The sequence below is a fragment of the Macrobrachium rosenbergii genome, chromosome 22 (genome assembly GCF_040412425.1).
Source record: "Macrobrachium rosenbergii isolate ZJJX-2024 chromosome 22, ASM4041242v1, whole genome shotgun sequence".
In the NCBI taxonomy this organism is placed as follows: domain Eukaryota; kingdom Metazoa; phylum Arthropoda; class Malacostraca; order Decapoda; family Palaemonidae; genus Macrobrachium; species Macrobrachium rosenbergii.
The window spans coordinates 44,213,355-44,238,390 of NC_089762.1; the positions used below are offsets into that span (position 1 = coordinate 44,213,355).

Consider the following 25,036-nt stretch of genomic DNA (forward strand, 5'->3'; position numbering starts at 1 on the left):
TTAAAATTCATAAAACTTCACAGTTAGTAATAAATACGTATCGTAACTAATAGTACGGAGCCAAATGCTACTCTCATAACATGAAGTAGTTTGGAAAAATGTGCCATGCCGTCAATATTATTTAGACAATTACTTCATCACGCAAAGTAAAGTTCAAGTCTTTCCTAGCACATAACAAAGAAAAAGAAACTAAATTATCCTCTTAATTACTGTTTTGTCGAAGCAAAGAATGACTCACCTAAATAAGCACTTGCCAGGAATTAGAAATAAACTTAGTTTTTTTTTTTTTTTTTTTTTTTAGCCTGTTAGACAATTGGAAAACAGTTCATTTACTTTGCTCGAGAAGAGGTCAAATGCTCTTATCTCTTCCAGGCCTTATCTTTTCCAGGTCTTATAGACACAAGTAAAAGAACTGGAAAAGGAAAAGAATTAGAAATAGCCCTGAAGGGAGGAGTGAAACTGCCCCTGGAAAGCTGGAAGACCTCGGAATTGAAGATAAATTTAGGAGGGAAAGAATTCTGTATAAAAAAAAGACAAGCCACTGATCCTGGCAGTAAAGGAACACATGATGATTTTCGCCAAATAAATGTGGAAATAGAAGAGGGGGGGAATTACTTTCTCTTTTATCTCGACAGACGAGTTTATTGAGAGGGCAAGAAAGAGTTTGTTTAAAGGTTAAGCAAACTGAAGTTGATTAGAATGTATTCAAATGTGAAACACGTAAATAATATTAAATACATACAGAAACGCTTCAGAACACTACAAATATCTATCGTAGAGTTCTGGAAGAGATAAGGCCTGGAAAAGATAAGACCTGGAAAAGATAAGGCCTGCAGAGATAAAGACTGGAAAAGATTTATTTATCTATTTATTTACTTATTTATCTTACTTGAATTTCTCTTATTTATCCATTTTAGTTGGACTTCTACATGATCCTGGTAATCGGTACCAAGTGTCTAAGGTTAAATCATTTACATAATAATACGAATACATATTGTAACCAATTATCTCTTACACAAATTCTTTATTAAAGGAAATTATCACTGTTTTTGACCTTTGCAAATTTCAGCTGATGAGATAAAAGATTAGAGATAGTAAGATGGCAGAAAAATAACTATGGCGAAAGATAGTGAATACAGCGAATAATAATAAAGGATCGACGAACTCTGTCTTAGAATGAATCATGGAAGGATAGGTTATACTATTTTAAAGAGTAATTATACATCTGAAATAACATAATTACGGCCTGTCTGCTATTATGACACTTTTCACCAATTGGAAGCTTAAGATCAGCCGTGGGAATCTGACTTGTTCAAAATACGAGTATACTTTCATCATATTCCATCAACATCATCAGACTTCTTAACCTATATAAAAAATCCCATCGCCTCCCCCTACCCCGCAAAAAATGTCTCTTAATCATTAATATCATCTTGCCTTTTCTGTCAGTGAAATCGTGATTCATATTTTAATATTACATGTCCGTGAAATTCAAATGTAAGGTATTATACGATAAAGTTTATAAAGTAATCTAAAGTTTGGAATCACAACAAGGGGAAACAGTTACCTTAACCTAGCTTATGTGAACTAAAGTCAAGTAATTTTCGATAAATAAATGATGTTCCTGTTATTATTATTATTATTATTTTTTTTTTCTGAAGATGAACCCAATTCATATGAAACAAGCCCACCATAGGAGCCACTGACTTGAAATTCCAGCTTCCAAAGAATATTTTGGTGTTCATTCGACAGAAGTGACACAAGGAAAACGGAAATACAGAAAGAGGAGATCATATATTAGAAAAACAGATAAATTAACGGATAAATAAATAAACAAAAAAACAAGCAAATCATTAAAATACAAGGAGAGTTGAATTAGGGTAGTAAAGCACAGTATCTTCGCCAGAACTTCCGAAGTTCCGATTACACGACATCCTCGGTCGGGAGAACAGGAAAAGAGACGGAGAAGCGAACAAAAGAGTTATACAGTAAAGGAGAAACTGGCTAATGACGAAGCAAGATTTCACAAATGGGCGAATTAAATCTGATTACAAGTCAAGATGACGAAGAGTTTAATTATCGCGTACGCCTCACGAGACAGGAGACCGTTAGCGCCTGAATTTTCATACGGGGAGATGCTTCAATAAAACGGAACGGCGTATTCCGTGTATTCCGCGTATCATACGTTACGTATTCTACGAGACAGAATTATTAAGGTACACGGGAGCGCTAGGCTCAGACTGGCCTTTTAGGACGCTATTTCTTGCGCCTCATATCCGAAAATGGTCGGTGTAATTGAAAATATGTGGGAGGGGGAGAAGAAGAAAATGAGAGAGAGAGAGAGAGAGAGAGAGAGAGAGAGAGAGAGAGAGAGAGAGAGAGATGAGAGAGAGAGCAAAACCCTGGAAATTATTTTCATGAGATGTTACTGAGATGATACAATTATCACGGCAAGATCGAGACGAATGTTTTTTTAATGTAATAGTCATATTTTAATCATAAGCATGGCTATATATGAGAGAGAGAGAGAGAGAGAGAGAGAGAGAGAGAGAGAGAGAGAGAGAGAGAGAGAGAGAGAGAGAGAGAGAGAGCCAAAAACTCTCTGGAAATTATTTTAATGACATATCAGAAGCACGAATTACATAACTAGTGTAAAGGATGTAGATGTGTGTGTATGTATGATTTTATGTATGTATGTATGTATATTTTGTATTCAGTTATGTATATATATATATATATATATATATATATATATATATATATATATATATATATATATATATATATACATATATACATATATACATACATACATACATTCACATAAAGAAATACGTAACGATTCCGTCGCTAAGCACCAACTCTCACCGACCTGCTGGCGCCCTTCACGCTGGTATTCATAGCACTTGGCGGCGTTAATAATCACCCCAAAACGGCCCTTGAACGAAAGGAGGCAAGCCACAACACGTCCAAAAGGACCTATTCAGGCATATTCGTTCTCTTCAAGATCATAAATGGTAACGTTTAAAGGTGATTCTCATTCCCACTCTAATTCCTGATACTCGGTAACAAGCGGAGAGAATGGTTCAAACGCATTGTTGGATCCTTATTATTATTATTATTATTATTATTATTATTATTATTATTATTATTATTATTATTATTATTATTATTCCTAATTCTCAGTAACAACAGGAGAGACTGTTCAAACCCATTGTTGGGTCCTTATCAATAATAATAATAATAATAATAATAATAATAATAATAATAATAATAATAATAATATTATTATTATTATTATTATTATTATTATTATTATTATTATTATTGGTACAGAAATCCATAACAGTGTAAGAGTAAATATATATAAAAAATATATAGTGTAGTAAATATTTTTAATATATATTTACACTTACACCATTGTGGATTTTCTTAACCATCCCAGTGACTCATGCGATTATTATTATTATTATTATTATTATTATTATTATTATTATTATTATTATTATTATTATTATTATTATTATTATTATTATTATTATTCAGAAGATGAACCCTAACCATATGGAACAAGTCCACCACGGGGGCCACTGACTGGAAATTTAAGCTGCCGAAGAACATGGTGTTAATTTGAAAGAAGTAACAGAAAGTAATAAGAATGACACAAAGAAGAGATCAGTTGTTAGAAAAGAGAAACTAATTTACAAATAAAGAAGTAGATGGAAATGTAAGTAAATCATTAAAATACTAGAACTCTTTTTGCGGTAGTAATGCAACGCATCGCTGCTTGATCTTTTGACGTTCCAATTGCAAAGCATCACCCTCAGGGAGGCTGTTCCACAGCCCAACGGTTTGAGGAATAAATAAATAAATAAATAGATAAAAAAAAATAATAAATAAATAAACAGATAGAAATGTAAGTAAATAATTACACTGAGCTCTTGTCACACCGTAGTTATTATGCAAAGGTCTCTTATCGCTGGAGTCAGAGTTCCCCACTAACTGTCATCTCGCCTCTTCTGAGAGCCGAAAGTACAGAGTGTCAGAAGGTAATGGCTGAGCAATTATGGCTTTATGGTTGTAAGGGCCGTTTGCCTTCATTGAACATGTTCTTCCTTTATGGTTTCAGAATCGTTGGTCTAATATTCATTCCTGATTACCAGTACTACAGGCACTGGGCTCATGTTTACATTAAATCGCCTATAATTTTTTACTGAAACGATTCTTGTAGATTAGAAATTGCAAAGTTTAAAATTGGAGGTTGTTAAAGTGTGTATTGTTCTTCCTTAATGTAGTTTTGTCTTTAAACACTGCAATATAACATTTATTTGTGCATGAAAGTCTAAAATCATCAATGAATTAAAAGCTAAACATAAGTTGTATAGGTGCTCTTTTCGGTAAATTCTCAGTCCAGTAGTATGATGGTATAATATTTCCGCAAAATTATAACAGACATATTTCATGTTGCATTAGAGATTATAACGAAGCAAAATACTAAATGTGCCTTTACACTAATCTTTAAACACAGCGCACAGAATTTGCTCACTAAGAAAACGCCTACATTTGTTCTAATAAGTTTAATAATGCGAGAAATAGATTAATAAAAAAAATAATAAAGCAACAAACACTTCATGTTGCCATGGCTACCGATTAATTAAATGGCTCTCTGTAAAGTAAGACTATTTAATAAAGTGAAACATTGGCACCATTTATTTAACACTTCTGTATCAATTTATTTCCGCCTTGCCATTTCATTTTATATTCAACGGACAGAAAAAAATCACTTCAGAGTTAAAGTAAAATAACAGATAAAAAACAAAAAATAATTTCAGATTTCAAGTAACAAGAGCGTAGTAGACTATCGACATGTAAATCGGTGGAGAAAACTTACTCAAAACAACAATTTCAAAAAAAAAACTCTAACTCATGTCACAAAATAAAAAAAACACACAAAAACAATTGCTTTCTGTGTCATTATTTCCTGTTCTGATATCACTCAGCAAGGTTCAGGATTGTCATTACCTTTTGCATTCATGTCCTTTAGAAGAAGTTGAATTTTATATGACATGGGACTGACGATATGACATGCGCCGTCGCAGCTTAGCGCGAGTTTTGAAGCAAGGTTTTTTTTAGATGGAGAGTTTTTAAAACTAGTTATTTTGATGTTTTATATTGTTTTGAAAATGACTGTTAATGGTCTGTTCTTATTTAAACTGTTTGGGGATTTATTCCATCATTCTTTTACAGTTTTTAAAAATACAATCTCGAAATGTTCAGAATCAAATGTTACTCGATCTCTTTCTCTCAATGTTGTATGTATGTATGTATGTATGTATGTATGTATATGTATGTATGTATGTATGTATATGTATGTATGTATGTATGTATGTATATATAAATATATATATATATATATATATATATATATATATATATATACATATATATATATATATATATATATATATATATATATATATATATATATATATATATATATATATATATATACATATATATATATAATATATGTATATATAAATATATATATATATATATATATATATATATATATATATATATATATATATATATATATATATATATATATATATATATATATATTATATATATATATACACACACACACACACACATATGCATACATTAAATATATATATATATATTTTCCCCAAATATATTTATCTCAATTTGTGAGTATCCACATTATAAATATAACATTTTCCCAAAAACCCAATACCACAAATCCATCCCAAAACAAACCCACGAGAACTTAGATTAAAAAAAAAACAACGCCCCAAAAAAAAAAAAAAACATCATAATGACGGGATCAAAAAATGAATAAATACCTGTCCATTTGGCGCGAAATGACCAGGGAGGCGTTCCGGGTCTTCCTCTGAAAATGTCGTATTGTGACTTTACTCGACACCTGTCAAAAGTAACGTTCCCGATGTAGTTTGCATTCGTATCACGGGAAATAAACGTTGAAGTATTTGACAGGCGACTGACAGCGGGATATACGTTTTTGCGCCTTGTTTGACGCCGAGTGTGGGTTATTTTTGCGTATTTCCGTCTGATCTGCCGAGTGGGTGAGGTTTCCATAAGCTGTTATTATTATTATTATTATTATTATTATTATTATTATTATTATTTGTGCGCATTTGAGGGACTGGTTTACCTAGGGGCTGTTATTATTATTATTATTATTATTATTATTATATTAATATTATTATTATTATTATTATTATTATTATTATTATTATTATTATTATTATTACTGCGTATTTGCGTCTGATCTGCCTAGTGGGCGAAGTTACCCTCAGCTTTTGTTTTATTATTATTATTATTATTATTATTATTATTATTATTATTATTATTATTATTATTATTAAAGGGTATTTCGTCTAATCTGCCGAGTTGGTGAGGATACGCTAAGCTTTTATTTTACTATTATTATTATTATTATTATTATTATTATTATTATTATTATTATTATTATTAAAACCAATTGATGTTTCAACGGCATTTAGCAAGTAGATATTCTCTATCTAGTCTTCTTATATTCTTCTCGTCTGCAGGTAGGTGGTATGATAAATGTCCAAAGAACATGGAAAGAGTTATTATTATTATTATCATTTTTAATCATTATTATTATCAGTTTCCGTGGAAACGGTCTTGTCACCCTTTTCATGAGAAATCTCAAATGATGATCATCTCTGAATGACAGAACATGCTTTGGGTGAGCAGCTCTCTCTCTCTCTCTCTCTCTCTCTCTCTCTCTCTATGTGTGTGTGTGTGTCTTTAGCTTCTTGTTACCTTACATTCATCTACCATCATGTAGACAGTATGGGCATGATATTCTCTCTCTCTCTCTCTCTCTCTCTCTCTCTCTCTCTCTCTCTCTCTCAAGATATTCTCTCAAGATATTTCCTCGCCAATTATTTGGCAACAGTCTTCCTCATTTTAGTCTTCTGTATAAATAACCAAACATCTTATAGTCTGCCTTAGTCAACGATAGGTGTTTTGATGGTGTGTGTGTGTGTGTGTGTGCGTGTGTAAGCGTGTAATCACATCCAGTGCAATGCTGGGAGCGATCTAAGATCGTTTCATCCAATTTCAATTGTGATTTTACTGACATCTGTCGTTCTGAAGAACTTGGTAAGGAACAGAATAACAACACCTTCTCTAACAAACCCCATGAGTTTGTGTGTGTGTGTGTGACTGGTCAGCTGTAAAACTGCATATACAAAACATACTGTGTTCTGATCTGTCAGAAGACACTTTCCCGTTGTGTCAGATCCTAAAAACATTCCCGTGTTTCTCGTCTGTTTCTGTGTCCTGTTTCTGCGCGCAACATGACAGAAAGTCAGTTAAAGCTTTCAGATGACGGTTCGTTTACCTCCGTTGTTTACAATTCAGAAAAGTGGAAATTTAGATTGCACTGTTTCATTTCAATCTGCAATGATTTGAAGGTGTCCCCGAATTGCCGTGAATTTGCTTTCAATTTGCTTGTTCCTAACGAACTAATTTCTGGTTTTTCATTTTTCTGTTTTTTTATTTTTTTATTTTTTTTGCTTTGTCGTGGTATTTTTGGCTATGGGCTATGCCTTCTGGGTTTTTAAACAAAGGATTAATGGCTAAAAATGAAAATGCTTGAATGGATATAACGGAACTGATTAAAAAATGTAAAGAAAAGGGATTAAAATATAAAAAAATTCTGCAATATGAGAAGTAAAAAGAGAAATGCATTATGCGTTTTATACGAATGCATGTTATAACTCAAAGAAGTTCCAATGATGATTCCTCATTGGAGTTAATGAATCAAGTTGTATTTTTATATCCTTCAGTATATATTTACAATGTAATAAACGGTTTGTAAATAAACGAGAGATCTTGAAGACTGAAGAATGACTCTAATAAATTTTTATTAGCTAAACAGAAAAGACATATGGCTAGAAAACTATGGAACAAAAAAAAATTCCATAATGTTTTAATGCCTGAAATATTTCCTATTTGTTGTCATTACTTTAAGTTCTATGTAGAGGCGAAATATTATGAAATGAACTCAGAAGTAAACCTTGTTATACAGAGTACGTACAATCTTTTCAAAATGGAACTGAAGTTTTTACATCATATGTGAATCATAAGGAAAATAATGCAGATCATAATTTTGATGATAACACAAGCAATAATTCACCAGACACCAAGATTTACAACTGGTATGAATTATGATGGAAATAATACGCTAAAAATTGGCACAGAAATGCACGGAAAATCATCATTTCGATACGAACACAGGCAATAAGTTACCAAGCACCAAATGCCAAGATTTATAACCTGTCTGAAAAGCAACATTGTTGAAGAATACCTTTCGCCGAAAGGTGGGGGCGATTCATATTGATGTGTCAGGGCAAGCAGAGAGAGAGAGAGAGAGAGAGAGAGAGAGAGAGAGAGAGAGAGAGAGAGAGAGAGAGAGAGAGAGAGAGAGAGAGATTTACAGTCCCAGAGACAAATGATTCCGACGTCCGCCGTGCAAACACGTCGAACAAGTTCCCAAGGAGGGGGGAATACTTTTTTAAGTCCGCAGTTGCAAGCAGGAGGGAATATTTTTGTTTTAAGTCCGCAGTTGCAAGCAGGAGGGAATATTTTTTAAGTCTGCAGTTGCAAGCAGGAGGGAACATTTTAATAAGTCTGCAGCTGCAAGCAGGAGGGAATATTTTTCTTATTCTGCAGTTACAAGCAGGGTGGAATATTTTCTAAGTCTGCAGTTGCAAGGATGGAATATTTTTCTAATCCTGCACTTGCAAGCATGATGGAATATTTCTCATTCTGCAGTTGCAGGAGGGAATATTTTTCTAATTCTACAATTGCAAGCAGGAGGGAATACTTTTCTAAGTCTGCAGTTGCAAGCAGGATGGAATATTTGTCTAAGTCAGCAGTTGCAAGCAGGATGGAATATTTTTCAATGTCTGCAGTTGCAAGCAGGAGGGGATATTTTTCTAATTCTGCAGTTGCAAGTAGGAGGGAATATTTATCTAATTCTGCAGTTGCAAGCAGAATGGAATATTTTTCAAACTGTGCAGTTGCAAGGAGGGAATATTTTCCTAATTCTGCAGTTGCAAGCAGAAGGGAATATTTGTCAAACCGTGCAGTTGCAAGGAGGGAATATTTTTCTAATTCTGTGGTTTTAAGCAGAAGGGAATATTTTTCAAACTGTGCAGCTGCAAGTAGGAGGGAATATTTTTTCTAATTTTGCAGCTGCAAGAGGGAGGGGATATTTTTCTTTCTCTGCAGTTGCAAGGGAGGTAATATTTTTCTAAGTCTGACGCTGCAAGCAGAATAGGAATATTTTTCAAACTGTGCAGTTGCATGGAGGAGGGAGTATTTTTCTAAGTCTGCAACTGCAAGCAGAAGGGAATATTTTCTAAGTCTGCAGCTGGAAGCTGGAGGGAATATTCTTCTAGGTCAGCAGTTGCCAGCAGGAAGGAATATTTTTTTCTAATTATGCAGTCGCAAGCAGGGAATATTTTTTCTAATTCTACAGTTGGAAGCAGGAGGGAATATTATTCTAAGCCAGCAGTTGCAAGCAGGAGGGGATATTTTTCTAAGTCAGCAGTTGCAAACTGTGGGAAATACATAAATAAACAAGCAAACAACTAAATAAATATAAAAGTAAATAAATAAATAAATAAAACAAACAATAAATCAATACATAAGTAAATAAATGAAGATGTGAGATTTCAACACACTTTCCCATAGACAAAAAAAAAAAAAAACTGTGACACGTATCATACGGGTCTGTTTGCGATGGACTACCTAAAAACTAAATAAATAAGTAAATATGCATATATACATAATGCATAAATAAATACATACCTAAACAAATAAAACAGCTGATAAATAAATATATAAATACAGTCTAATAATAACCGGAGGGGGGCGAGATTTCAACGGAACCACAGTAATGAGCACTTTCCTAATCGTTTGCTCGAACCCCAAAACTTTTGCTATCCATACATTAATGCAGGATGTTTGAACAGTTCTCTTAGTGATTTTTCCCTCAGGGTGCAGAAGTTAGATTAAATGCGATATTCGTTATCAGGGGGAGCGATAATGATCTTGACTTCGTCGCTATTTTCATGAACTTGGAATAAAAAAGGAAATCTGAAATTTGGCAATGTTTGGAAAACAGGAACCTTTAGGTGGGGTGTCTTTTCTGGGAGGAGAATTGATGGCGTTTGATTTTTTTTTTTGGCAAGTACGGAAATATTTGTGAAATGTTTTGTTCTCTCTCTCTCTCTCTCTCTCTCTCTCTCTCTCTCTCTCTCTCTCTCTCTCTCTCTCTCTCTCCACTACCTTCATATAATAATTATATATATATATATATATATATATATATATATATATATATATATATATATATATATATATATATATATATATATATATATATATATATATATATATATATATATATATATATATATATATATATATATATATATATATATATATATATATATATATATATATATATATATATAGACACAAATACTTATGTGTGTAAGAGAGAGAGATTGTACATTCTAACTATGAGATCTCAACCACTCACTGATTTTTAATTCAACATACTAACGCAAAATTGATCCCAAATAACGTAAAACACATCTTTCCTCCGTAGGTCAATACACTGACCTCCTCCTCCTCCTCCGCAAAGGAACAAATATATATAGCTACGTATGTTGGTCACGTAAGTCCCACGGAAAACGGAAATTGAAATTCATGTGTCTTCCCTGAACAAGTCTCCGTATCCAGTGCAAGTCCAATAATATTCCTTTATTTCATCTCTCTCTCTCTCTCTCTCTCTCTCTCTCTCTCTCTCTCTCTCTCTCTCTGTGTGTGTGTGTGTGTGTGTGTATGTCATTATAATCCAATAGTACCCCTTTATTGTCTCTCTCCAACTTTAACCCAATAATCTCTCTCTCTCTCTCTCTCTCTCTCTCTCTCTCTCTCTCTCTCTCTCTCTCTCTCTCTCTCTCCAGTACAATACAACCCAACAATACGCCTTTATTATCTCTCTCTCTCTCTCTCTCTCTCTCTCTCTCTCTCTCTCTCTCTCTCTCTCTCAATACAACCCAATAATACGCCTTTATTCTCTCTCTCTCTCTCTTTCTCTCTCTCTCTCTCTCCAATACAACCCTATAATACTTCTTTACTAACTCTCTCCAATGCAACCCAATAATACTTTTGTATTCTCTCTCTCTCTCTCTCTCTCTCTCTCTCTCTCTCTCTCTCTCTCTCTCTCTCTCTGATTGAGAAACTTTTCCCAGATAAATTTGTCCCATATATTATACTGTATAATCAATAAAAAAAAAAACAGCAGATTGAAAGTTTTTTTTAGATACTCCATCACAAGGGTAATCTATTAAAGAAGGTATTTTATAGGACTGAGAATAAAGATAGCGAATTTTATAGCTGCCCTAAGATAAACCTAATCATCTGCTAATTTAATTTTCATCTATTTATTAGCTATACTTTTTATCTCATATATGCTTTTTACCTCATATTTTTATCCCATCTTTACTTTTTATACCATAGTTATATCTCATATTGACAGTTTATTTCGTATTTTTCTCTCACTTTTACTTTTTACCACATTTTTATCTCATCTCTACTTTTTATCCCATATTTCTTTTAACTCATATTTACTTTCATCTCATATTTTCGTCTTATGTTTACTTTTCATTTCAGATTCACGTTTAATAAACAACAGCAGGACTTACTTTGCAAATTAAATGAGGCACATTTGTATATAAATCAAAAACTTACAAAAAGTCAGTAATGATTTTTTAAACATTGACCTCTATTTGCAGCAAATGAATAGGATAATTAATATTTTGACATGTGTTAACTCTACGCTGTTCTTTATCATCCTTCTTATGCGAGTCACAATTTTATCATACGTTCTAAACCAAATAATAATAATAATAATAATAATAATAATAATAATAATAATAATAATAAATAAACAGTTTAAAGAAAAGAAAATCATTTACTCGTGTTACCAAATTGAGTAATTACCTATACAAGAGCCTTAATACCGCTTAAGCACTGGTTTTCAGTGCAGTCACGTTCTGCATAAAGCGTTTCGCTGAATTGATAAAGCTGTTAGATTAAGAATACTTAATGACGCATAACAATGCTTCTTTTGTGACTATTTTGATTGATACGTATATGGGGCATGAAAACATGCCCTTGAAAAGAATGGTATTAAAACCACTTCTTCTTTTCTCCATTAGTTTATAAAGGAATTGTCTAAATGATTTATAAATTACGAAAAAAAAATTGGTTGCCTATTAATCTTACAACACTTCAATAATTCCTTACTGTGACGTCATCAATTTATTTGAAATTTTTTTTCTTCATGGGTAGTGAGGTAACCACAAACAGATAACAGATAAGAAGCATTTGATATACATATATTCTAACTTTCATTTTTTATCACAAAACACCCACTTTTTTAAAGAGAAGCCACTGCTAAAACTCCCCATTTTCTTTAAAAATATTAACTTAAAATTCATTTTCTTTAAGACAATGCTCAGCTAAAACTTCCCATTTTCTTCAAGAGATTCAAGAGATTACTCAGCTAGAGTTCCCATTTTCTCTAAGAGAATGCGCAGCTAGAAGTAGCCATTCTTTAGGGGAAGGCTCAGCTAAAGCCTCTCAATTTCTTCAAGAGAATGCTTGCCTAAAACTCCCCATTTTCTTTAAGAGGATGCTCGGCTAAAGTTCCCCATTTTCTTTAGGGGAATGCTAAACTATAGCTTCCCATTTTGTTTAAGAAAATACTTAGCTAAAACCCCTTATTTTCTTCATGAGAATGCTTGCCTAAAACTCCCCACTTTCTTTAAGAGGATGCTCGTCTAAAGTTCCCCATTTTCTTCAAGGGAATGCTCAGCTATAGCTTCCCATTTTCTTTAATAGAATGCAGAGCTAAAAACTCCCCATTTCATTTAAGAGAATGCTCAGCTAAAACTCCCTATTTTCCTCAAGGGAATACTCAGCTAACACTCCCCATTTTCTTTAAATGAATGGACAAAAAACTCCCCATTTTCTTTAAGAGAATGGGCAATTACACTCCCCATTTTCTTCACGGGAAATTTGCAGCTAAAACACCCCAGTTTCTTAAGGGAATGCTCAGCTATAGCTCCCATTTTCTTTAAGAGATTACTAGGCTAACGCTCCCCATTTTCTTTAAGAGAATATCATACCCAGTTAAAACTTCCCATTTTCTTTAAGGGAATACTCATCTAAAAATCGCATTTTTCTTTAAGGGAATACTCAGCTAAAACTCCTCAGTCAAGCGAACACCGAAGCGATACTGTGGTCAGGAAATTATTTTGCTGACTGTCGGTTCCAAAATCCCAAAAGAGATACTCTTCATCGGAAAGAAAACACTGAAGATTAAAATGAAACGAATGGCCAACCGTATACACAACGGAATGAAACTGGAAGCAATTATTGGCGGCATAAAGAAAACAAGTAGTTTTACATTAAATAAATAACTGAGGAGCAAAAGAAAACACAAAGGTAAACGAATATATAATAAAACTAGCTTACCCCCAAACAAACAAAATATACAGGAGAGAAAAAAAAGAGGTCCATTTCGCAGGGAGAGGCCATATTGGTTTGGAAAATGAAAATGGTTTAAAATCGGTGGCTGTATTTATCGAAGAATTCAAAACATTTCTTTTGCTGGAATGCAAATACAAGCCTCACTTAACCCCGTCCAACCCCTCAGGCATAGAGGAGGGGGAAGGGGGAAGGGGGAAGGGAGAGAGAGAGAGAGAGAGAGTGAGAGAGAGGGTGGAGAAGGCAGAACCTTTTCATGGAAACTTACCGAGAAAGCAATTGCTCTATAAATCCCTTAACGAAGAAACTCGATTTGTATTGATGGTATGCGTCCTCTTTGCTTTCTTTCGCCTTTCTCACGAAAAAAGGATTAGGCCTTTCTTTTTTCCCTTTCTTTTTTTTTCTTTGGTAGTGTTTGTATGCTTTAATAACAGGCGCCTTTCTCAGGACCAACCCGAGGGAACAATTTCGCCATGATTAAATGGAGTGCTTTGGGGAAATGGCTGTTGTCGACTAGGAACTGGCCCCGGAGGGGGGGAATGGGATGTTGCTGCCTTGTCCCGGGGAGGGTGGTACCAGTGTAGTGTAGGGGGAGGGTATGGTGCCTGTAGTATTGGGGGAGGGTCGGGGTAACTGCAGTGTTAGGGAGGATTGGGGTATTAGTACTGTTGGGGGGGGGGTGAGGGTACCGGTAGCGTTTGGGGGAAGGTGGGTATATCGGTAGTGCTGGGGGAAGATGGGATATCTTTACTCTTGGAGGAAGGTGAGGTTATCAGTAGTGTTGGAGGAGGGTGGGCTATCTGTACTGTTGTACTGTTGGAGGAAGGTGGGGTATCAGTAATTTTGGAGGGGGTGGGCTATCTGTACTGTTGGGGGAAGGTGGGGATATCAGTAGTGTTGGGGGGAAGATGGGATTATGTGTACTGTTGGGGGAGGGTGGGTTTATCAGTAGTGTTGGGGAAGGTGGGGATATCAGTAGTGGTGGGGAGGGTGGGGAATCTGCAGTGTTGGGAAGGGTGGGGAATCAGGAGTGTTGGGGAGGGTGGGGTGGGGTACCATTATTACTCAGGGAACGGTGGTGGGGGTCGTGAACCGATTATATTTATTGCCATTAAATAACTACACCTTCTCTCCTTAACTTTTAACGCATTCTCTTCATACCAAAACAATAACTCCTGACCGAGAGAATTCCTCCCTGGCAGGGGAATTCATTAACGAATTCATTAGCGAATTCAATAACGAATTCAATAAACCATCGACGAGAAATATTCGCCGGAGATTAATGGACATCAATATATAGATTCGCCGAGTAGTCATTGAAATTCATAATGGGTTCTCCATTTTATGAATGAATCAATTCGTCACAGGCTAACCAGAATCTTTCATTTTCGCGACTGGGATAGTAAAAATGGCAGGGATAATAATCAAACGCTCTCTCTCTCTCTCTCTCTCTCTCTCTGTTCCTGGGAAATCCAATTAAAGGACAGACTATTCTTTCGATAACATAGATTTCATGACGGAATATTTTCTGTGGTAGCGATGGAAATAAGAGTTATGATTATACCCTAAAGAATTTCAGGAAGTTTGACATGTGAATATAAATATAAATATAATATTTATATATATATATATATATATATATATATATATATATATATATAGTGTGTGTGACTTCTAATACTATTTATCAGTCCTTCGTCAATGGCTTGGAAATAAAGTCGAAACCGGTCAGGACCTGTTATTTTTCACCTGTGGTAATGTGTGATAAATGAATCACGTGCTAAAGTGATTATAATCATATACATACATATATATATATATATATATATATATATATATATATATATATATATATATATATATATATATATATATATATATATATATATATATATAATATATAATGTTCAGTTGTATTCTCCTTTCTCAGCCACAAATATAAAACATAATAATAATATACTTCCCTACGAAAACGAAGGAGAAACAACTGGATATTATCGTCACACGAAAATGATAACAGCCCAAACATGCACATGGAAATAAAATACAGATCCAATACACGAATAAAATAAGACCAGTACTCACAATTATGTAGATTTTCTTCTAAGGGAATCAGGAGAGGTATGACCACGTTGACAGCCATTTTGCCACCTGCAAAGAAAACAAAAATGTGCAACAATATTTCTAAGAGCTTTCAAGAAAGTATATTTGCATAAAGGTCTTGCAGCGCTGAACATCAACCATTTCGAAGTTTACCTGAATTCTTTATATGGTTTACTTACGTTCTTAAATAATGAATCTAAATTCACATATAATTCTCAATTTTTGAGGTCGATTATAAAGTACACACTTGTACCATTGTGACTTTTATGATTTAAGAATATATAAAGATAGAAATATCGATTACAAAAAAATACATCGTGCTGGGGAATTATGACTTACAGTTTAAGAATATATGAATACAGAAACATCGATAAAAAAATAAATCGTGCTGGAATGGAATGGAATAAAGAATTTAGGCCAAAGGCCAAGCACTGGGATATACGAGGTCATTCAGCGCTGGAAAGGAAATTGAGTAGGTAAGTTTGAAATAATTTAGGAGAGGGTGGATAGCAAGATGGAAGAAAGATAATATGAACGGAGGTACAACAAAAGCAATGAAAGGGGTTGCAGCTAGGGGCAGAAGGGACGGTGCAACCAACCGTGCGTAATGCCTACGGTGCATTCCGTGAGGTGCACTGACGGCAGTGCCTACCTACGAGGTAAATCGTGCAGGGGAATAATTAATGGTATTTAAAGTGTTATTTTCCTTTTTAAGTTAAATCTGATGGATACAGAGCCAGATTTAATATCAGCAGTAAGGCTTCAGAATAAATTGACATCGCAGAAGAGTTAATTGAATATTAATTCCCTTTTTGTTGCGGAGACTCTGTAATTAAAATGGAAGTTGAAAGTAATAACTATTATATATTTTTCAATTAGGGAAAACTGTAAACCCAATACGACTAATAACTGAGAAACGTTTTAGTGAATTTCTAGCGATAACTGATGTATCACGAGATACGATTATCGCCTTATATATTTATATATTGAAGATGGGATAACATAATGAATCTTTTGGAACGCTGTGGATGACAGTGAAGTGAATGCTAAGTGAATGACACTCGTGTGTAAGGTGAGTGAAAAGTGTATAATATACAAGTTCAAATTTAAATAATCTAATATGCAACATTGTTTATCTAAAGATAATTGACGGGATACCATACAAAAAATATCACTTTATATCATTTATGTACTGAGGTTGTGGTGTACTGAATATTTTTGAAAATGGATAACACTGCAGTGAATAAGTTAAGTATACCTTAATTTAACCAGACCACTGAGCTGATTAACAGCTCTCCTAGGGCTGGCCCGAAGGAGCAGTTTTATTTTACGTGGCTAAGAACCAACTGGTTGCTTAGCAACGGGACCTACAGCTTATTGTGGAATCCGAACCACATTAGAATGAGAAATGAATTCTATTACCAGAAATGAATTTCTCTAATCCTTCATTGGCCGGTCGGAGAATCGAACGCCGGACCAGCAGAGTGCTAGCTGAGAACGATACCAACCCGTCCAATAAGGAACTACTGCAGTGAATAACAAGTGAATAACACTCATGTGTAAGATGAGTGAAAAATACGTAAGAATACAAAAGCAAATATAAATAACCTGATATGAAACAATGTTTTTCTTTCACAGATTTCGAGGCATCCAAATAAAAAGGATATTTACTTGGAGAATGCTTTACAATAGTATAAAATATTACTATAAGTAAAAAGCCCTTTTTAATCTTTTTTTTATTTCGTAAAACTACAATCGCTCATATACGTTATCGTGGTTTTTATTTGTTATTTCTGGTCACATTACAGAGATGCACCATAGATAAAATAGTATTATATCTGTTATTCAGACAAAATAATACTTACACTGCTCCATGACACTTTCCAAGTGAATAACTATTCTTATTTGGATGCTGCGAAATCTTTGAAATATAAACAAATTTGCATATCAGATTATTCATGTTTGTTTTTGTTTCTTAAACCGTTTTCATTCGCATCACACTTGCATACAAGTTATAACAGCAGAAATTCATGACTTTATTTTGCATTGGTTTATGCAATAACTGTTGCTAGTATTAAACGTATTTTATTTGATTATTTCTATTTTATTCCCTTTTTTTTTTTTTTAAGGGGAAGGGGAGTTTCCTAAAAATCTGGAAGTATTCCATTTGATAAGAATGGAAGAATTAATTTTTCAATCAGATATATATTATATCTTTCTGAGTTCTGTCTGGTGTGCTTTCGTTCCATGTCTGTTACACTTAAAACCTAACAGACCAAAAGATCTTAATGAAACCCATTGTAGAGTACTTTTTGTAAACTTGCATAATATTGCTTTAAACGAGTAAAAAATTGGCTGAAGTTTCTTCTGCGCAATCGAGTTTTCTGTACAGCGAAAACAGATCTATCTTTAGGTGGTATCGGTATAATGCTGTATGAGCCGCGGCCCATAAAACTCTCAGCTGGCCGTGGTGGCCTGAGTTGCTGCGTTGCCAGAAGCACGATTATGGCTAAGTTTAACCTTAAATAAAATAAAAACTACTGAGGCTATAGGGCTGCAGTTTGGTATGTTTGGTGATTGGGGGTTGGATGATCAACATGCCAATATGCATCCCTCTAGTCTCAATACGGACAGACATAGCCGGCACAATAGTTTTCTTTTCAGAAAACTAAAAATTAACATAATTTATATCGCATCTTATCTGAAATACAACGGATTTCCGTTCCATATCCAACTGCCACTTACGAATCACAAATATATAAAGACACTCATACCAACTTTCCTACAAAAACAGTGGCTTTGACGGTCCAGTGGGACAAAGCTCTACTCAACCCGAAATGACAAGTGGGATGCCAAACCTTTCAATTTCGTTGGAACACTCGCTTCCATCGAGGACATATTGCTCTTTCGTCTGCAGCTGAACTGATGTTCATGAGGATTTTATGGAGTCAAAGTTTAGACCTGGTAATTAATTGTTATTGGGGAGTGCATAGATATAGTTTAGTTCTGTGTTTGCTTGTGGACTAACAGTTCAGATATCCTAATAAGTCATTGTTATTGGAGAATGCACAGACGTAGTTTAGTTTGTGTGTTTGCTTGTGGACAGTAAATTCAGATCTCCTGGTAATTAACTGTTATTGGAGAATGCACAAACGTAGTTTAGTTCTGTGTTTGCTTGTGGACAGTAAAGTCAGATCTCCTGATAATGAATTGTTATTGGAGAATGCACAGACGTAGTTTAGTTCGTGTATTTGCTTGTGAACTGAAAGTTCAGATCTCCTGATAAGTCATTGTTATTGGAGAATGCACAGACGTAGTTTAGTTCTTGTGTTTGCTTGTGGACAGTAAATTCAGATCTCCTGGTAATTAACTGTTATGGGAGAAAGCACAGACGTAGTTTAGTTCGTGTATTTGCTTGTGGACAGTAAATTCAGATCTCCTGGTAATTAATTGTTATTGGAGAATGCACAGACGTAGTTTAGTTCGTGTGTTTGCTTGTGGACAGTAAATTCAGATCTCCTGGTAATTAATTGCTATTGGAGAATGCACAGACGTAGTTTAGTTCGTGTATTTGCTTGTGAACTGAAAGTTCAGATCTCCCGATAAGTCATTGTTACTGGAGAAAGCACAGACGTAGTTTAGTTCGCGTGTTTGCTTGTGGACAGTAAATTCAGATCTCCTGGTAATTAATTGTTATTGGAGAAAGCACAGACGTAGTTTAGTTCACGTGTTTGCTTGTGGTCTGCAAATTCACATCTGATAAGTAATTGTTACTAGAGAATGCACGCACGTAGTTTAGTTCGCGTGCTTGCTTTTGGACTGAAAATTCAGATCTCCAGATAAGCAATTGTTATCGCATAATGCACCGATTTTATTTGTCTATGTCTGGATGTTTCCTTTCTTACAATTATAATTATTATAATTAACTTGACACTTATGAATCACAAGCGTGTAATTATTTTAGAAAATTCTATATTCAATGCCTATTTCAAATCCTAGGAAAACAACCCTATGGGGACACATTAGTTTTTAATCATGACATTATACACAAGTAAGTCTCAAGCAATTTTCTACCCAAAATCTTCTTCTTCTGTCCATATATAATTTTCTGTATTTTTTTTTTCAGTAAAATCATAGGTACATTTAGCAGATACCAGCAGCTACTGCTTTTTGTGTTGAAAAAACCCACGCAAAAACATGAAATTCCATAACACTTTTTTTATACCACACCAGGGTTTTTGTGTAAAGGAAATAGACCTCTCCAGTGAGTACACTGGTCAAAGGTTATTGTTGTTGTTGTTGTTTTTGACTGAGCTGGCTTTATGCCAGCTCGGGCTCTTGCCCATAGAGCAGCCTGTAAGGCCAAAGGTTAACAGCAGGGCCTCTGTTATCCCTACTCTGATTGGTCGTTAACAGTGTTAGTTAGCTTGACTACCAGGTATATTCTCTCTCTCTCTCTCTCTCTCTCTCTCTCTCTCTCTCTCTCTCTCTCTCTCTCTCTCTCTCTCTCTCGTTTTATTAACTGAAAACAGAATATCCATGTGATGATGATAGTTTGTAATTGGGTTGTATTTGCATGCTTACTTGTGGATTGTATGGAGATTGGAATGGCTTCTACTTTAATTGGTCAATTAAGAATCAGCTAACTAACTAACTAACTAACGTGTACATACAGTACATACACACACACATATATACATATATATATATATATATATATATATATATATATACAGTATGTCTGTATGTATATGTAACACATACATACATACATACATATATATATATATATATATATATATATATATATATATATATATATATATATATATATATATCTATATATATATATATATTTATACAGAGAGAGAGAGAGAGAGAGAGAGAGAGAGAGAGAGAGAGAGAGAGAGAGAGAGAGAGAGAGAGAGAGAGAGATTACTTATCATACTAAGAGGTTTTTCACATAATATATTTATCTTAAAATTGATTTAAAATGGAAAGATACTAAGAGGTTCTTTCACATAATGTATTTATCTTAAAATTTACATAAAATGGAAGAGTCTGTCCTAAAACATTTACGCCATATGTCCTCGTAGGCGGGTACTGCCGTCAGTGCACCTCATGCGGTGCAATGTAGGCGTTACTTAATGTCTTTGCAGCGTGCCTTCGGCCCCTAGCAGCACCCCCTTTCGTTCCTTTTACTGTACCTCCTTTCATATTCTCTTTCTTCCATCTTGCTATTCACCCTCTCCTAACAGTTGATTCATAGTGCAACTGCTTTGAGGTTTTCCTCCTGTTACGCATTTCAAACCTTTTTACTGTCAATTTCCGTTTCAGCGCTGAATGACTTCATAGGTCCCAGTGCTTGACCTTTGGCCTAAATTCTATATATTCAATGAACGCCATACGAGCAACCGAAAGCTCGCCAACCGAGCCATTTCAGGCAACGGAGAACCTCCATAATACAAGTCTCTACCACAAAAAAATCAAACGCTTCGCTTTTCTTTTTCTTTTTTTTTTTGTTCAGGGCCAAATCTAATAAAACAATGTTTGTTGTTCAAATTCTCTGTAAAACTCTGGGGGCGTGGCGGGAGCCACTGAATACTAAAAGAACCACAGTCGCGCAGAGATTATGTGGTGTATTTCCAAATGACTCAGATGGAGAGATGCGTTTATTTTTATTTACTTTTTTTTCATTTCTTAAGTTCGTGTCGAAATTGATGTTATAAGTTAGAATGGCTTCTGGGTAATGTCTAGGAATGGAATGGAGTATAGAGCTTAGGCCAAAGGCCAAGCACTGAGACCTATGAGGTCATTCAGAGCTGGAAAGGAATTGGAGAGTAGGTAAGTCTGAAAGGTGTAATAGGAGGAAATAATTGTTAGGAGTAGGTGTATAGCAAGATGGAAGAAAGATAATATGAATGGAATTACAGTAAAAGGAATGAAAGGGGTTGCAGCTAGGGGCAGAAGGGACGCTGCAAACAACCTTTAGTAATGCCTACAGTGCACCCCGTGAGGTGCACTGACGGGGCAATCAATGTCTAGATAATCATTCTATAACGGAGAACATGTAATAAATATTTTGGTACCTACTCTACTTTTTTTAATTCGATTTTATAAATTAACTTGATGTTTAAATATGTATGAAAACCTTTTATCTTTGAATTTTATAAAGCTTTAATTTTATAATTCAACTTGTAGATGTTTAAATATGTAGAAAAACCATTTATCTTTGAATATTGATAAACCTTCAGTTTTATTCGTGGAGCACTGATGTTTAATTCTGCTCTTAATTCTGACTATATTTCAATATTATATAAAGTCACAATTTTGTTATTAGCTCACTGATGGCCAGTACTGCATTGGAAATCTAATCTTTGATATTTATAAAACCAAATATTTACTTCACTGGCTTAAATGACCCAAAATGCAGATGGGTGCAAATAAAGATCGATTGCTGTATCTTTAAACCATCCCCTAGTCCCCATCCCCATTCATCTCCCGCCCCCATCCCCACCCAACAAAATAACCCAACCGTTCTTCACATTTACATAATGAACATCTGGCAATTAAATTTTTCATTATTTAATGTGTGCCATAAAGCTTCATCTGCAAGAATATATGACTATCTTGTTTTCATGTTCAAACTTGCATTATTTACAATATTTTCCAGTGACAAAAAAAATACTGACTTCATTACTTTTGCAATCCCAACACATTCATTATTTACATCATTTCCCAATGGCCTAAAAACAGAACAAAATAAACTTCATTACTTTTACTTGTTAGCTTACATGCAATAAATTTTGCACACCAAATTGTGAGAGGCAATTCCAAACAATTATCAGTTTTTTTTTTTTTTTTTTTTTTTTTTGAGATGTAGGAAAATTTACGTAGTGGCTTTCCAGATAATTACTCAGCCAGCGTAATATTCCAGGCGTCCACAGTCCAGCATAACTGATGACTGTGGCAGTGGCTATATTGCATGTTTTTTTTTTTTGCTTAATTATATATATTTTTATCTTATTTTGTTTCTATTTTCCCATAAATACAGTGGCCATACATAAATATGGATGTTTCATGCAATTTTATGCTTTTATTTTCGTATATTTTTTCAAATTATTTAATATCATGTTCTCTATTGTGACATGAATATGAACTGGCATGTGTTTTTTTATTAATTACATTTTTTATCATTTACAGATTATATTTTTACTTGATTTTTTTTATATTTTCAGTGACATGAATATGAACTGGCATGTGTATTTTTTACTTAATTAATTTTTATTATCTTTTACAGATTGTATTTTCATATAAATAAAGGGGCCCTACCTAAATGAGGAGATTCCAGGCATTTTCTATCTTTGAGTTTTTCACAATTTACAAATTACTTCATAGCATGTTATCTATTGTTAATTTTTTGGACATGAATATAAACTGGCATGTGTGTGTTTTTTTTTTTTTTTGCATGATTTGTTTTGTTTTGTATATTTTCTATTTTTTATGAAAATAAACTAGCCTATCTAAATAAGATTTCATTCATTTACATTCTTTGAGTTTTACACAATTACAAATTACTTAATACCATATTTTCTATTGTTACACATTTTTTTATTCAGTGACATGAATATGAACTGGCAGTCAATGTAAAATAAAGTATTTATTGCTTAGTGAAGAATCACAAGAGACGCGTGTTTACTGAATCTTTGAGAGGGACAACTTCTACACTTTAATTAAACCTGTATCACATATGCAGTGATACACAGTTATTTAAACCACAATGGCCCCTTTAAAATGCACAGGCATTTTGTGTGGTGGGTGGACAGGTATAAATTTATTTTAACATCCTACATTACTCAAATACAACAGAAATGCTGAGTCTGGCAGCTTACCAAGACGAGTACTGGAAGTGGTGAAATTAATTTGTTCGTTTTAATTAAAAATTTAGGCAGACTCGGGTCTACTCATTAGGCCTACAGACACGTTAATCATGTACACTTCACATTATCGTAAACAGACATCTCGAAATTAAATGTGCGACAGGAAATTAAAGATAAAAGATTGCCTATAAAGTTTTACGTTCTCTTAAGGGCAAGCTGGAAATGTAACCGAATATTCGTCCTCTAAATCATCTGGATCTGTATATCATTACAAAATTAGCAAAGAAAATCATTGCTCGTAGAGGTATGCGTTCACGACAATATTGTTTGTTTAACGTAATTTACATAAAAATAAACTCAGGTGAATATCATATACTTAACTCAGTCCTCTTCTTACGAATTTTTATATGAACGGTTATAAATCTAATTACGTTTGCAGCTGTAAGACCCATAAAAGGTATTAGTAACAATTCTCTTAATTTTCAGAGGCCGATTTCGCTCGATTTTACTTCATTATCAACTGATGTAAACTTCTTCAGAGCACATAAAATCAAAGTACAATCTTAGGGAGAGGTTTAATAAATCATGCTGTAGTTGGTGTGTAGGACAAACAGTCATGTGTTCTGCCCTTAGCAGAGCATAAACATTGACATTATGCTGATGTGTATGTTGTCATACTATGACAGCAATCAGAGATATTTTCAAGAAATGTGATTTATATGTACAGTACATAAGATTACTGCTTCCTGATCTCGCTTTTCTTTATTTACGTATAAAATTTCTAACTAGATTGCCCCTGCTTTGCATGCTTTACAATATATATATATATATATATATTGATATATATATATATATATATATATATATATATATATATATATATATATATATATACACACAGTATATATTTTAAAATCGAAAAAGCACTGTGGAGGGGAATTGGGATACGTGGCTGAGACCGTTAATTTATGTTTTACCAATGTGAGGCAAGAGTTACAGTTTGCAGGCAGGAGAGTGACTGGTTTGGTATGAAAATGGGGCTGAGATGTGTATGTACTAGGCTTCCATGACTTTTATATACTGCCGAAAAGAATACTCGTGATCCTTCTGTGCAAGTGAATGAAACGCCTTGTGATGTGGAAGTTTTCTGTACAGGGGGTTCATACATGATTTAGCAATTTAGATGTAAATGTACATGGAAAATTTTTATTCATTTTTATGGGAACCAAACCCTGACAGGGAGAAATGGCTAAAGATTTTAAAAATAGCAAAAATAACAAATATAAACGAAATCTTCCAGTTTATTTAAGTTCTTATTACTGTTAACGGAAACATCAAAATAAGCAATTCAGGTGTAAATGTACATGGAAAATTGTTATTCATTTTCATGGGAACCAACC

The 25,036-nt window shown here is 34.0% G+C and overlaps 1 protein-coding gene across 3 annotated transcripts in view; it reads right to left on the minus strand.

Annotated features, from left to right (window-relative positions):
* Positions 1-25,036, minus strand: part of LOC136850822 (putative neural-cadherin 2) — a 774,623-nt gene that overhangs the window by 429,221 nt on the left and 320,366 nt on the right. For all 3 annotated transcript variants that reach the window (XM_067124844.1, XM_067124842.1, XM_067124847.1), the window contains exon 3: positions 15,739-15,804. In XM_067124844.1, coding sequence (XP_066980945.1) covers positions 15,739-15,796 — 58 coding nt within the window. In that variant the 5' untranslated portion in view covers positions 15,797-15,804. The remainder of the gene's footprint in view (positions 1-15,738; positions 15,805-25,036) is intronic.